This window comes from Genypterus blacodes, unplaced genomic scaffold (genome assembly GCF_046128005.1).
Source record: "Genypterus blacodes isolate CSIRO-AG114 ecotype Tasmania unplaced genomic scaffold, CSIRO-AGI_Gbla_v1 ptg000137l_1, whole genome shotgun sequence".
Classification (NCBI taxonomy): Eukaryota; Metazoa; Chordata; class Actinopteri; order Ophidiiformes; family Ophidiidae; genus Genypterus; species Genypterus blacodes.
This window is the reverse complement of record NW_027466939.1, coordinates 573,007-589,310: the sequence shown is the minus strand read 5'-3', so window position 1 is coordinate 589,310 and position 16,304 is coordinate 573,007. Positions and strand designations below refer to the sequence as shown.

The 16,304-nt window shown below is 48.2% G+C and overlaps 1 protein-coding gene across 10 annotated transcripts in view; it reads right to left on the bottom strand.

The window, feature by feature from the left end:
• The window catches only part of nfixb (nuclear factor I/Xb), a 113,817-nt gene that overhangs the window by 13,481 nt on the left and 84,032 nt on the right, over positions 1–16,304 (bottom strand). For 7 of the 10 annotated variants that reach the window (XM_076164560.1, XM_076164552.1, XM_076164554.1 and 4 more), the window contains 6 exons: positions 10,746–10,811; positions 8,645–8,719; positions 7,529–7,649; positions 6,313–6,443; positions 5,205–5,279; positions 369–503 (listed from right to left, as the gene is read on the bottom strand). In XM_076164560.1, the coding sequence (XP_076020675.1) occupies positions 369–503; positions 5,205–5,279; positions 6,313–6,443; positions 7,529–7,649; positions 8,645–8,719; positions 10,746–10,811 (603 nt within the window). The remainder of the gene's footprint in view (positions 1–368; positions 504–5,204; positions 5,280–6,312; positions 6,444–7,528; positions 7,650–8,644; positions 8,720–10,745; positions 10,812–16,304) is intronic. The other 3 variants (XM_076164553.1, XM_076164556.1, XM_076164559.1) reach the window with 3 other exon arrangements.

Genomic DNA, 16,304 nt, shown 5'->3' with positions numbered 1-16,304 from the left:
AGCAGAACAGGTAGCAACATCCAGCCAAACTCTTCCTCTCTGTGAAGAAGAAGAGACACAAGACACAGTGCAGCCCACAAACAGAGAGGCCCAAAGAGTAAGGAGACATCCATCCACCCTAAAGCTCCATCACCAGCTCTCCCTGCATCCTTCAGGGGGCAGAGTAAGCACAGGAGGAGGCAGAGGTGTGCAGACCTACGCAGAAACCCGCCAGCTTTATTCCCAGCTGCCCTCTCGTCTCCCACGGACAATGGGCCATAACCAGGGGGAGGGGGCGGGGCCTGGAGGAGGGGGTGGGTGGGTAGGAGGGGACAGTGGAGCAGGGCGGACAGGGAAGGGGGAGGGATCGGGAGCTGGGTTGGTCTCACCTGGTCTCACTCCCGCCGCCAGCATTGGCAGTGAGTGGTGGGTGAACGCCATGCGGGGGGACCTCGTCTGGGAGGAGGACAGGGCGCTGAAATCGAATTTCCCCGGCTTCTTAAGAGAACCAGGCGACGAGAGTCCTGGCAAAAAGGGGATCAACAAAATGGCAGAACAGAGACCAGGTTTTAATGAAACATCGGCTGCTTGTGCTCCTACTTTGACTCTAATCAAAAAAAAAGTTGGAAAATAAACTTAGCAGACTTTAAGTTTGAATTTGATTACAAGAATCAAATGATTGCGATTAAAATTGAAATTGAAATCAATGGACTGATCGATTGATCCATTCATTCATTTCTTGATTACTTTAACAAACAGATGGGTTTACATCTTTCCCTATCTGCCTCTCCTGTACTCTGTGTACAGTCAGAGAGAGCTGTGTGTCAGGCTGAGGGGGGGAGGGGAGGAGGTCTGGGTCCAGTGAGAGGCCATGTTTTGAAGCAGCAGGGATTCAGAGTGAAGAGGTGAGGGGGGGTTCGGAACAGGGGAGGGGTTGGGGGGCACAGCGTCAGGAGAGAGGAGAGCTGGGAAATGCAATGGCGTTATCTACATACACTCCTTCTTCCTGCGGGGACATTACAGGCCTGGCGCTGCCTTCAAGGCCCCTCGGAGAAACCATTCACAGACAAAAACGCCCGCCTGTTTGAGAAACCTCGCGAATATCAGATCCACGTAATCTCACTAATCCCAAACCACAATGATCTCAGAGCCCACTTGCTGCCCATCCAGTTTAAAGACAGCAGGAGCCGTGGCTAAGGAGGGAGGGGGGGGGGGGGCTGGAGACAGGGTCAACACACAGTGACACACACCGACCAGCCTACACATCGCACATGTCAAGATGGCTCTTTGGACTGGATGGGATTTTTGGATGGCTTCATATCTCGGGCATGTTGAGGTACAAAGTCAGCATGAGCTCTTTAACCACATAGGGCTGCAGGAGAGAGAGAGAGAGGGGGAGAGAGAGAGAGACTGCCAACATGTACATCAACACATCCTCTCATGTAGCGCCCCTTTGCATATCCGTCGCTTCTTTCATGTTATTGGCATAAGACATCTCAGAAAAAAAAAAAAAGTAGACGCTTCAACTCGTATGCTCACAACACACACACACACACACACACACGCGCGCTCGCTCGCTCAAAAGGCAAAGTGCCAGTAAAGGCTGGATGGCAGTGTGTCGGAGAGATGGAAGGAGTTAACCAGAGGAGCAGCGGTGACGGCATGGCCACCACACATAGAAAAACATATTAAAGTGTCCCCCTCTCTGTCTATAAATGTCAGCCCGGCGCAGAGGAGTGCATGAAAGATCCCCTGGTTTGGTAAAAACGGCCACAGTAAGTACAGGCCGGGCTCACCAGCGGACCAGAAACACGGCCCAAAGTGTGAGAGCTACAGATAAAAGAGACTCTCCGCTATGATCAAGGCCGTATGCGGCGCGGGGCGAGGGAGCTTATTTTGATGTATGGTAATCCAACGGCACAATTTAGAATCTCAGGGTTTGCGGCCCGACGCCAAATGGTGCATTTGACCTCTGCAGGGAACCGCAACGATGAATATGCGCCGGAATAAAAAACGCTGGAGAGAAGAATCCATTAAAAGCAAGAGAGTAAGGAGGAAGTGAAAGTATAGAAATGTGCATCGGTGCGGACGCTCAGACCTCATGACTTCATCCTGGAACATACGGAGCCCGGGTTCCTTTGGTTGCATAAATACAGTGATAAACAAACGCCGGCAAGCAAAAGTCCTATAAACGACTCAACGACACAATATTCACACATATAAAACAAACACACTCAAATAAAGAGGGGGGTAATTTCACTGTGGAAATAGACTTTATGAGCTCAGCTTATAAAAGCTAACAGCAGATTTCTGAAAAGCTTTTTTTAATGTTACACAGGGAAGTGTTTTAGCACTATTTACCCACAGTGCTCACAGGAAACATGGGTGCAGCTGGGCATATGTGTGTGTGTGTGTGTGTGTGTGTATGGGCAATGATGACTATAGAGAAAGGTGGGTACACACACTTGTGTTCAACAACCGTGTAACAACAAATGGCAGTGGTGGGACAAGAGAGTGGGACACACAGGCACACACTCACACACAAAAGCACACGCGCACGCACGCGCGCGCACACGCGCACACACACACACACACACACACACACACACACACACACACACACACACACACACACACACACACACACACACACACACACACACACACACACACACACACACACACACACACACACACACACACACAGCCATTAACGCGTCTGAAAAAAACTTCATTATCAAAATAAATCCTTACTAAAAGGAGAGGACAGGTTGAGATCTGAGTAATCAATAAGTCTGTGTGTCTGTCTGCTGTGAGCCGGAGGAGCTCTGGCCTGCATACCAACACAGCAGCAGATCAATGAGAACACGCTGATGATGCCTTAAACGTTACATATTGTCTTCAGTGTGTGTGTTAGTGAGCTTCATGCTTCTACACGGCGTCTCAGTGAGGAGAAGCAAACCAAGGCCAGATGCCCAATGAAAGCTTTGTCTGATAAAGCTAACAGAAGTTACTCTGATCTCACCCTTAATCTGTGTGTGGGTGTGGGCATGTGTGCGTATCTGTGCGCACACACACACACACACAGTTGTTTGTTCTACATTATTTCTCTGTCCTTTTCCTGGCACATTGCAGGAGCAGACTGGCAGCCAATTGCTCCCATGACCCTCTAGTCTTGCCACGCTAACAAGCTGGCGACCGCACAAACCCCCCCTAACTGTCACACAACTCGTCAGCTAACACAGCAAAGACACACACACGTACACTCATCACACAGGTACACATTAACAGAGGTGTGTCTCTCATTAACGCACACGCTCTCACATCATTAGCACTCAGGCACACTGTAGGAACACGCTTGAGGCAAAGCAAGAACAGCCAGGCCGCTACGACAACACACAACCCCCGTACAGGACAGTGTAATGCCCAGAACACCAAATAATAAGGCAGAATTCTGTGCCGCTGTCACAAATCCTTGAGAAAAAGCTTCCCATTTGTCTCAGAGGCTGAAACGTTGATCAGATTCAGAGTTCTTCCACCAGCGAGCAGCAGCAGCAGCAAGCAGGCAGAAGAGAGAAGAGAGAAGAGAGCAGAGAGCAGAGAAGGAGGCAGCAGACTTCATGATGAATTACATGATCACCTGCTATGCCTCAGAGCTTTTCATTCAGGTAGAGAATCACCTCTAGAGCGGGCAGAGGCGGAGGCCCTTTTCCTCCTCTTCCTCCGCCCCTCCTCTCCTCCTCCTCATCTCACACTCCCAACACCACCACCACCATCACCAGAACAGATGTCTGCTGTAACCCAGTAGCTCCCTTCGCTGTAGACACATGGAGGCGCCATCTGGACCGGAACGCTGCTCTTCTCCAGATTGGGCGCTGTGTGTGTGTGTGTGTGTGTGTGTGTGTGTGTGTGTGTGTGTGTGTGTGTGTGTGTGTGTATGTGAGAGAAAATGTAAAGAAGAGAAGGCGAGTATACATGTGCTTAAATTGTGTTGTGTGTGTGTGTATGTGTTTTTGTCTGCGTGCCATTTGTGAATGTGTGTTAGTGAGGACAGAGAAGACAGAAGGTGCCTTGTGCATTGATGACACACCTGAGTGCCTTTAGTCTTGTTTGTTTGGGTCATATGTTGTTTTTCCAGCGCTGTCTTTGAGAGGCGGTTGAGTCAGGAGTGTGTGTGGCAGGTGGGACGCCACTCAGCGGGGCTGTCTAAACACCCGGCTCATGCTCCATCCAGATACCTCTCATTACATGCCGTCTCTAACAGGGCGTTACAAACACACACACGTCTTTAAAGACACAGTGAAATGGTGACCTGGTCTATTACCTGGAGCAAGAGGAAGAGGAAGAGGAAGAGGAAGAGTAAGAGTAAGATCCGCCATCCAGTCAGTAGAAGATTAAAGTCTCTGCTGCATTAATGGGAGCTATGATGGCAGCGTGGTAATGTAACTGTCACAGAGTCTGAACAGCTTCAATCAGTCAGTCTTTGTGTGATAGTAGCTAGGAAGTGTACGACAACAAGCAAACACATCAACAGCAGAATGAAGACAGGACAAAGACAAGTTTAACATCGTAAAGATATTTCTCTGGATTCATTTCCCTGCGTCTTTAAACAGACTGAATCAGACCACACACACTCACACACACACACACACACACACACACTGGAGCGGCCTGGAAGCTTTTTGACCAGAAATACCTTATTAGATATTTTTACGACTTTGTAACTCTTCTATATGACTTTTAATTGTTTATTATTAACGGCAGACAGCTGTGGATGTTGGATGGAGCTACTGGGCTGTGGTGAACCCACAAGGAACAACAGCAGACATCTGGTAGAAACACAACCCCACCCAGTGGCAGCATAACCAGAGAACAAGACATAACACAGAGATGGAGGAGAGGAGAGGAGAGGAGAGGAGAGGAGAGGAGAGGAGAGGAGAGGAGAGGAGAGGAGAGGGGAGAGGAGAGGGGAGGGGAGAAGAGAGGAGAGGAGAGGAGAGAAGAGGAGAGAGGGTAGAGAAGAGAGGGGAGAGGAGAGGAGAGAGGGGAGAGAGGAGAGAGGAGAGGAGAGGAGAGGAGAGGAAGGCAGAAGAGCTCAGAGGTCTCAGACGTGAGGAGCAGGGACAGACAGCAGGACAGAGATATAGACACAAAGGTAGAGGGTAATAGAGCGGAGGTAGAGCAGGTATACATGTACACAGTGTAATGTTTAATGTTGGTCTAACCATGGTAAGGAAACTGCACTCCATCGCTCTCATGCTTAATCTTCCTCTCCTGCACACTGGCCAAATGGTGCTGCACTGAAAGGCCAAACAGGGGAGAAGAGCGGAGTTAACAATGGAAGAGAGGGAGAGAAGAGAGAGAGAAGATGGAGAGAATGGGAGAAACAGTGGGGTGGTTAAATAATGGGCAATAGGGGAGTCGAATGGTGAGAGTGCAGCGAGTGTCTATAAAATAGTTACATCATTATAGCCAGAGGTATTAAAATGACAGAATGTGAGTGGGAGCGGCGGGTATAAAATGGAGAATACACGGAAATGTTACAATACAACAAAATCCCCACGGTCACATACGGCACCCAGGAGGTAAACATGTCATCTACTGCAAACACACTCTGAGGTGAAAGGTCAATGTGTGGTTACAATGGGGCTCTTCTGTCAATGTGATAGAAACAAATATCTCACTAAACCCCGCCTCCTCAAGTTAAGAGTCCAATGTGCAGGCTAGTGCAGGGTGGACAGGAGTGTGAAGTGTGTCTGTGAACAGGTTTATGTGGCACAGATATCACTACAACACCGCACACACTAACAGTAGAAATAGTAGTGTAATAAAGCACTGCATGGCTATCACTCCTCAGGTTGGTCGACTCAGGTGGGTGCGGTTACGTCCCTGTCTTTGTGCTATGTGTGCAAAACGGGGGTGCTATGACCTGGATGGCATGATAGGATGTGGGTGAGACAGGGTGGGGATGACAAGGGTGTCACCTGATTAAGAGTGTGACAAAACACTGCGTAGGGATGAGGAGGCAGGTGGGCTGAGAGGTGGGGGGGGGCTGTGGCCTTGGGTACACTCTCAATTCAGTGAGTGAAGAATTTAACACCAGTAAAATGGATTCAAATGGATTCAAATTCACTATGAAGCTCAAACAGAAGAAGTGAAGCTCCTTCTTTGGTATCTTTGTCTCTTTAACTAAGTCCATTTAAGTTTCTGACTTTAGCCACTGTACTGAATTGATGTGGACCTTGGCCCAGCCCTGGGAGAGGTGTGTGTGAATGATGTGTGTAGGGCAGTGAAGGGCAGTGAAGGGCGGACTCGGGTTTGTGGCGGCACTACCTGCATCCACATCATTAGGCCAACCGCTGGACTGAGAGCTGCTGCCAGCCGCCGGGGAGCGGCCGGAGTAGAAGACATCGTCCACCGGGCTCTCCATCTCACTGTCGTCAATTGACTTGCGCTTGTTGGAGCTGGAGGAGAGGGGGGAAGAGGAAGACGGCAAGAGAGTTTGTTAACTCCTTCATTAGGGTGAAGAGGAGGCAACCAGCAGGACTCCTTGTCACTTAGAATTTTAGATTGAGGCCTAAACTGTTGCATCCATCCAAGAGGGCCTGTTCATGTGAGATGTAGCCCCCCTTCTATTAAGTGCTAAATGTGCTGAGACATCATTTAAGGGACATCTGAGGACACATGTGAGTGCCATTTTCTCCCCTGGGGTCAGAAAACCGCCTGCATGAAATTAAGAGTAAGAAAAATTCAAAATGTCAAGGTTCCCATGGTTGTTTTGTTTTGGTATTAAGTTTGAGCCACGAGGGACAAAAGGAACAAAACTGCAGAGTGAGACAAACATAAGGCCAGGATTTATTCAACATGCTGCATCCATAATGGCCCGAGGCGGCTTCATGCTAGAGACCGAGCGCAGAAGAGTGTGTATGGTGATGCTGGAACACATTCTTGTGTGTTTTTGTGGATTCTTATAGACTCGTACATCTGTCACTAATAAAAAAAGGGGGTTTTCAACGTACAGCATTTGCATGTGTGTAACTGTGAGACAGTATCTGTGTGTGGCTTTGCACGAGTGTGATGTAGGAGTCTGTGTTACATTAGTATCAAGGGAGATATTCTGTAATGAGTGTAACTACCTCCGTGGGAGACTTGCATAAAGCTCCATTTCAGTCCTGCAGCGTAAGATGAGCGGGAGAGAAAAGAGAGGACAGCCGAGGGAGCCAAGGACGAGAAGGCAGAGACACAAACACAGACAGTGTGACAGACAGATCAGTGGGGGAAAAGAAGAGTCAATGAGAAGGATTAGTGGTAAAGAAGACGAAAAAAAAGAGGAGAGAAGGGGGAAAGAGAGACCACAGTCAGAAAGCAGAGCAAGCAAAGCCAATATAAAGAAGAGACTTAGGTTAGGAGGTTAGAGACTTAAGACATGAAGAGTATTAGAATAGAAGGAGCACAATTTGGGTTGCATTTGTGTAACCCACATGTGAATATGTGTGCGTACGTAGATACAAAGCTGTGTGTGTGTGTGTGTGTGTGTGTGTTTGTGTACCTGGTGGAGGGGGTGGAGGTGATGGAGCGTCTTCCCAGGGTCACCTGGTTGATGTTGTAGTAGCCGGGGCTGTCCAAGTCGGCCAGGGAGAAGTTTGGACCGGTCGCTGTAGCCACCGGGGCTGAGGAACACACACACACGCACACACACGCACATTACACAGACATACAAAGATACAGAGATACGCCGAAATAGAAAGGAATAGAAATGAGGGATAACTAATTGAGGACTTTTCTAATGAATCCAATTGTCCAAAGATAAAGCCTGTGATTGAGAGGATAAGCAGCACAGAGAGAGAGAGAGAAGGCATACAGAGGAGGAACAGAGTCTGGATCCTTTCCATCCAAAGAGGAGACATAAAACATCTGCTGCTCTTTAGGAGGCTAAACAACCTAGGGTGGACTTTACAGTTTGAACATTATAACAAGGATCTGGGACCAAGAGGGGCCGATAAGTCTTCATCCACAGGCTCTCTGGATTTATAATCTAGGTTTAAATCTGGATGCTAATTAATAGGGATTTAAACATTACGGCTATTTAATTTGTTTCTTATCCCATTTGTAATCTTTCATCTGACTTTAAAAAACAATACTCTACCACAATGAACTTTTATTTTGAAATGGCTGTGTTGACCGTACAGCATGGTTGAATGGTTGAGGACCTGTGTGTGTCATGTGGCATTAGACTGACTGGATACTTAAGAAGACTTCATAAACAGTCGGCTGTTTGATGGGACATTGAAAGGCTGTACGCTCTCAGTGAGCACCCCGGTGATGGCGGCGGTTGAATCTCGTGCCAGCAGGTGTTTGGTTAAGTTGAGTTACAGGTTATCTTACACACTATAATTTACCTCTTGAAATTGATTGGGCGACTAATTGGGCTACATTGTGTGATGATTATTTGACTAAAAGATAATTGCAACATGTAACTTGATAAAGCTCTCCTAAGCCACCCAATAGTCTAAGTAATGCTACTGTGTGTGAGAGCGCTATTAAGGTCTTAAGAGTACAGTGACTCAGAGTGAGAGAGAAAGTCCAAGTGTGCTAGGAAGGAAGGGGAGGGAGAGTGTGTTGTCTGCCGGGAGATTGACAGGAGGAAATTATAGCTGTGACTCACTCTGTGACACACGGACCAGCTCGGCTACGTTCCACACCCCTGAAGTCACAAAGCAGTCCTGGAAACTCAAATGCCCTGGGGAGGGAGAGAGAGAGAGGGATGGAGAGAGAGAGAGAGAGAGAGAGAGAGAGAGAGAGAGAGAGAGAGAGACAGGAGGATATCAAGGGACCGACACAAACAAACAACAAAGTCCATTGTGAAACACAGGTATGAACAGGCCGGATTAATGCAGAGTCACACACACCCAAGGCAATTTCTAGTTATTTACTTTATTTTATAAGAACATGATAACACCAACGACCATTCCCTTCTACCTACTGGGCAGAAAACAACTCCTGCATCTTTACATCTGAGTGTAACCCTAAGACCAGGGGGGATTCTGGGTACGTAGCTGAACAACTGAGGTTACACTGGGTCTCCTTATCGTGCAAACACCCAGCTGGGATATTTGGGTTCTTCAACCGCATGTGAGAACACGAGCAGAAGAAGCTGGATTCAATTATTCAGGATAATTGCCTTGTTCATTGAGAAGGGAATAAATATGGACAGTGGAAACCATGATCATTAGTGTGTGATGGACGTGATGCGTGAGGGGACGCAGGAGCCAAAGATCCTCACGGAGGCTACGGAGAACTTAAAAGCTTTAAATGTACTCAAGGCTCGACTGCAGAAGACGCCAAAATGAGGACAAAAGTGAGGAGAAAAATAATGTTCCCATTCTGTCGGTCCTCACTTCTCCCCACGTCCGAGCAAACAGCAGAACACACAGGACCTAGGATCGGGTTTAAGCTCCATACAAAGTCTACTACGGTGTATGTTACCTCCTCTAACACTCATATCAAGAGTAGTAACACACTAAGTAGAGCAGTGAAATCCTGTCAAGTGATCAATCGAAGTACCGGGACTAGGCCCCTGCGCTCTGCACCAGCTGATCAGTTATGATGTCACTGGAATAGGGTTCTGTCAAAGTGGCACTGCGCTGGCATGTGTGTGTGTGTGTGTGTGTGTGTGTGAAATGGGAGCACCTTCCTCCACGCTATCCATCCAAAAGGCTACGTCTGTTGTTTTGTTAGAGAAAGTACTTACAGCAGCTTTTCCCCCCAGAGAGCAGGCGCTGCACTTTTTCCCTCTTAAAGCGGTTACAGCACAACTTTACTACTCTGTTATGTGTGAACTTAGCCTTAATTGTCCTCCAAACCTCCCCCCCTTCTGAAGGTCTCCCAACTATTGACAATGTGTTCTTGCAAAGAGATGGATGTTAACACTTATTAATATTCAGTGTTTTCACTCTGCTGGGGTTTTTTTCATAAACAGAATGATGAAGAACCTCAGTGTGCTGCAGCCCCGCTCCGTTTGTCCATGTCAACATAAAGCTCCTTATATGTGTGTGTGTGTGTGTGTGTGTGTGTGTGTGATATTCTGCTCTTTAATGTCAATATCTATACTGTCTAGCTGTACTTTGTATGTGTGTGTGTGTGTGTACAGTATGTCCTGAACTCCATACGTGAGTCAATCTGACAATCCATCAACTTCCTCCAATCCTCCTGCACTTCTCCTCACTCTTTCCCACCCCTTCCTCTCTTTTCCTCCCTTCTTCATCACTCCCCTCCTCTTCACTCTCTGTACCCCATCACCCCTCATTTTCTTTTCAAACTCACACTCCGTTCCTCCATCTCTCCCTCTCTGCATCCCCGTCCAGGGTTAACCACAGCGGGGACAGCGTATGAGGTCAGCGCTCAGCTCAGCGCTCGGCTCAGCGGCGGCCATGTGGTTCCCATCTTCGAATAACGTCAGTGTGATTTATGAGTGGCCCGCCACAATCTCAGCACAGCCCCCATGCTACAGTACCATCAGCTCTCCTTACCATAATAAACTAAGACCCAACTCTGCTGGGACACCACACACACACACACACACACAGAGGGGCCTGTATGGAGCGGCCGTGAGCACACAGGCGCATGTGTGTGTGAGTGTCTGTGTGGGTGTGACTGACAAAGCCGTTTGTGTGCACGTCGCACACGGGGCACAGGTCTATTTTGGACGTATTTGTATGCGGACGTGTGCGCTAAAGCTTTAAGTGTGAATATGAGTGAGTACTTACCATTGGGCGGGGGCTTGACATCTGTTTCTCCTTGCTGGTTTGAGTTGTCTGATTGTCCTGATTGTTCTGTGAGAAAGACACATGGACAGAGAGAGAGAGAGAGAGAGAGAGAGAGAGAGAGAGAGAGAGAGAGAGAGAGAGAGAGAGAGAGAGAGAGAGAGAGAGAGAGAGAGAGAGAGAGAGAGAGAGAGAGAGACTAGGTTAGACAGTGGACAGATGTCTGGACAATACCCCAGACAGGGGCAGAGGGCAGTTTGAGAGGGAACTCTTTTGAATAGCGTTGGGAAGAGTCCTCCCTTCAGCGTTGGCCCTGAGGAAGCAGACATTAGTGTGAGATTAAAGATCACTGCACACTTCTGCTCAGACTGAACCTTGAGATGAAAGTGATACATTAGAAAATCTAAAGTTTGATGTGTTCACTTCTGGAGTTTGTCACCGTGGAGAAATTACTCCTCCCAAAAAAAGAAATAAGAAAGGAAAAGAAAATGGCTGCAGATGAGAACAGAGTCAGGACGGTAATGTGTTTCCAATGTGAGGCACACACTGCTTTAGTGCTCCGTGTTTCTACTGTATTCTCACTTTGTTTGAGGACTCAGAGTCATTTAGTAAAGGCCTGGGCTGGATCAAGTTGTAAGACATCACAGCAAACCTTCTCAGTGTTGCCGGTTAGCCGAAGAAAATGTTGGTTTCAGGGGTTTGAACGTCTCAACTGTGTGTTCAGCTCCACATCTATAGGAGAGGAGAGGCCTGCTCTGGTGAGTTTGGTTTGGCCCCGCTGGCTGCCATTCTTGTTCACATGCGTAATGCAGCCTTGTGGAGTTTTTATGTTTGTATCATATATACCACTCAGGCCAATTACCCCACAGCGCCGGAGCTTTAAGGCCGTCCTGGGCCAAGTCTCCCCGGCTCGGTCCTGGCCCCCCTCGCAGCCCGGCACTAAGCCTCCAGACCACAACCTCCTTCTAGACACAAATCAGTGTCCTAATCATGGTGGCATTAGTGCTTAATGTGCAGGCAGACAGGTGCACTATTTACCCTGTTTGCTTGTTGCCAACGACAAGAAAACAAAGAGAGGCAGAATCACCTCATCGCTGCCGACGAGAGCCGGAGGGAGAACCCAGAGATAGAGTTTCTGTTTCTCGTAACTCTCTACTCTCAATTGCGCCAGAGCCCGACTCCATTTTTGTCTCTTCTCCCTCAATTCTTCTCACTCCCTCTCTCTGTTTCTGCTTCTCCTTTTCTCTCATTCTGTCGCTCTGTGGAATCCTGGCAGCCATCTTAGCGCTTGGCAGCCATCTTAGCTTTGGCGGTACCAATGCATTCCTGCTAGCTGACGGCACACCCACACACGCGCACACACACACACTCACGCACACACACACACACACAAAGCACACTGTCTCTCACACACACAGACCCAATGGTCTTAAAGATAAAAAGACCTACAGAGGCTATGCAGTGCTAATGGAGTGAAGATAAACCCTCTGGGATGTTTGTCTGCAGTCCTGGGAGCCTCGTGTTGCTCACCTTAATAACACCTTACAGACAAGTGTGTGGCTTTAATGAAAACGAGAGATGGCCAAAAGTGTCAGGGTGAGTGTGTGAACAGCATGGGTACAGGAAAACCTAAGGAAATCATTTGGACGAGTCGCACACACAAAGGCAAATAAGGTGATCTGGTAACAGGAAGCCAGAATAAATGGAGCCTGGAGCTGGAGTCCTCCTCACTGCTCCCTTCATCCATTCATGCACCTTTCTAGGGCCGTGTGCCTCTGAGAAGTTTCCCTCTCGTACTAGGTGACCGTTTCCAAGCCAAGTCGGTGCCTAGTTGTCATGACGACCAGCAGCACATTTACGTCCCTAATGCTGAGTGGTTGTTGAAGCCTCTGTGTGAATATGTGTTTGCTGTTTGGTCTGGCAATTAGTCTAGATGAAGATAATAGTATAGCTGCCTGGCTCCGGATCAACTCGCTGCTTTGTCTAAGTGTGTGAGTGTGTGTTGGCACTAAAACCTGTGCTACGCTGTGACAACTTCTAATCTACACAAAACTTTCTGTACTTTCAGGTTTTTAACTGCACAATATCGAGCCTTAACGAACATCGGACAGAATCTTTGAGATTTTCCTCACAACACTAAGAACGGATCCATCCTGGTGGAGAGACGGAGGTACTGCACCTTCCTCCGCTTAACAAAGCTCTGAGAGAGAGACAAGACTGGAGAAGACTTACATTGATTTAGGCCAATGACTGATGCAGCAGAGTTTAAGAGAGAGAACGTGAGGTTGAGGAAATCCAGGGAAATCAGCACACACAACAGTTGCAGTGCTGTGTGTGTGTGTGTGAGGATGTGATGTGATCAAACAGGGAAGGGCAGAATCTTCTTTCAGATAAATGGAGTTGATCAGTGAGTGTTAGTATGACGCTGCTCCTGCTCTGTGCTACTGTGAGGCCTACCTGCACACACGTCTGTGTAACACACACACAGGCACACACACGTCTGTGTCAAACACACACGCACACTATGTAAACACACCAGGAAGCATGCTGCCCTGTGTAAATGTAACCACACACAAAAATCCTTTATTAATGCACGACTTCAAATGCTTGCATGTGAACGCACAGACACACACACACACACACACACACACATTTAAACACAGATGAATCATGCTTCTTATCTCCAGCGCACAGTCGCTCCAAGGCCCCCCCTGCACACTCGCTGCCAGAGATAATACAGCACACACACACACACAAACACACACACACACACACACACAGACACACACACAGATGAAGTATACTATGCTATCACTCCTATCAAACACGCACTGAGTCCATGGTGTCGGTGGGTCAATACACACTCAGTGCTGATGTACTGCTAGTGTGTGTGTGTGTGTTCAAACGTTAACACAGCCTCTACATTTGTCACACTGTAGATGCAGACAGAGGCCGGGCTAATGTACACACACTCTACACTCACACTCACCTAATCATTCCATTCATCATACACAAAAACAGAGAAGACACAACAACAACAACACACAACCACAAATCATTAAGAGACACTTCACAGTTAAATTACACACACACACACACACACACACTTCCTCACTTAATACAGGGGCGAGTGCCATTGCCAGTGCTAATGGACTCATTTACCATGCGCATATTCATATACGAGTGCGCACACACACACACACACACACACACAAACAGCCACTTTTTTCCCCTGGTTTACCGAGCGGCTTAGAGTGTTTGTTTGTGCACCGCAAGCACACATGAGCAAACACACCCTCTGTAATCTAATGTGCACTAACTGAAGGGGATTGCAGGCTGATGACAGAATGTAAAATCAAGATTATCTGTCAAACACTGAACGCCTCGGGTGCTAAACTTGACTGGGATTGGTGGAGGGATGGGGATGGGGGGGATGTGTGTGTGCGTGTGTGTGACTCAAGCTCGGCAGGCCTGAGACTGGGAGCAAGGCGCCCCTGCGAAAATCCTCACAAATCCTTTATTCTGATTCACTCCTCACCTCTTATCTCCAGTCTCACTAATTCTTTGTGCAAATGGAATTTTCCGCATTATTCTGTGTTTTTCTAAATAAAGTCCTAAATGAAACGAGTGCACGTTCATCATTTAACACTTTGTTATCCATATAGCTTCTCCTAACACAGAGGTAATGCAGAGGAAAGGTCGTTAGCCGTCTGCGTGCTTCTGCAGAACATAAACGTTGTACAGTTATTCTGAACGCTGCTTCCCTTCCCTTTGTTCTGATTGTGGAATGTTGCATCCTTTGAATCAGATGTGTGTGTATGTACAGTGTGTGTGTGTGTGTCTGCCCTCTCCTCACTCAGCGAGGCTTCCTCCTGCTCTGGTTTGTATCTGTGACCGTCTAGTAGTGGCTCCTCTCAAATGACAAACACAAAACTCTCCTCTCCTCAGTTTAACACAGACAAGCTGCAGAAGGCACACACAACCATAAAAAACACACACTACTGGGCAGGACGGGGGGTTGTGTGTGTGTGTGTGTGTGTGTGTGTGTGTGTGTGTGTGAACTATACATACACAGCAGCTGTCTAGCGGCTGAATGCTTCTGTGTGTGTGTGTGTGTGTGTGTGTGTGAGAGGATGATAGATTGACTGTGATTGAGCGTGGCATGGGAAGCATGAAAAGTGCAAAGAGCTAACGTATCACAACAAACTGCTACTGTACAGCCGGGACCACAGCGTCTCCTACTGTGACAATACAGCAGCTGTTACGCCACAACATGACTCGCTCCCATCCTGACTAATGAGCTCTGCTGACCGCAACCGGCGCTTCAACAATAAGCCGAGTCTCTGTGAGATCACGGCCAGGAGGTAGCGGGGGAGGGGGGGCGGCTCCCAGGTGTGAGTGTGTAGCTCCGCCTTTGTTTAATCAAATACATTCAGATGCTTTGCTTTGGGAGTTGGAATAGCTGCGGCCTCCAGCACGTGACCCCTGTGACCCCTCTGACCCCTGTGTGTCCGAGCCCGCCCCTCCTCTTACCCCTGGCTGGCGGTCTGAGTGCCGTGTCATTTAAGGATAGCTCCCCAGACACGGTTCACTTCACAGTCAATTGATAGAGGCCTCTTCCTCAGACTCAGCAGAGCTCTGAGGACAAACACACCTCTGTTCTCTCTCCCTCCTCTTCTGCGTCTCGCCCTCTGCTTCCTCCCTGTTGCTCTTTGCCGTTGTAATGCCGCTTCGTCTCCTACTCCCCGCCCCTCTGCCGTCGCTCTGCCTCTCACCATCTGTGTGATTTGTGTTGTTATGGGCTAAACCCTGTCATTGCTGGTGGAGTGTGTGGGCACCAGCAGCAGTTCAATGTTAGGTTCTGGGCTCGGGGGTTAATGTGGGAGCCCAGCTGTGGCCGTGTCTCCATATATCTCTACCCAGATGTGACAGGGGGGCAGGCAGGCACACACACAGACACAGACACACACAGACACACACACACACACACACGGCCACAGGTGTATGGAAAGAGATCCACTCTGTAAATGACACACACACACACTTCAGTGTAACTACATGTACGGCTACAATACACAATAGAATGTGTGTGTGTCCACGTGCTGATGAAAATGGATGTATAAAGTATAATGGCATCCATGGAATAAATAAGAGTGTGTGTATCAAGAGTGTGTGTAGTGAAGCATCCACAACTCCTGCCCCCCCCCCCCCCCCACACACACACACCAACCTCTGGAAACCAAACAGCCTCAATTGGGTTTCACTTAAGAGGTTTATCAGTATGTTGCTAAACATTCTGACCTTTTTTTTTATTTTTACATCTCTAATACGCTTCAAACGTGCCAAACACTCCTAATCCCCAGGGCAACCCCACACAGATGTTCACTCAGCTCTTTTATTGGACTTCATTTCTTTCTCCCCCCTCCTTCTTGCCACATCCTTCTTCTCATCCTCCGTTTTAATTTGTTTCCGGATTTATAAAAGGACCCGTGGCCCCCCCGGCCCCCCGAGCCCCCCCGCCCCTGGAGGCACAGCTCACTCTGACTCAGGTCTGTGAGCCGG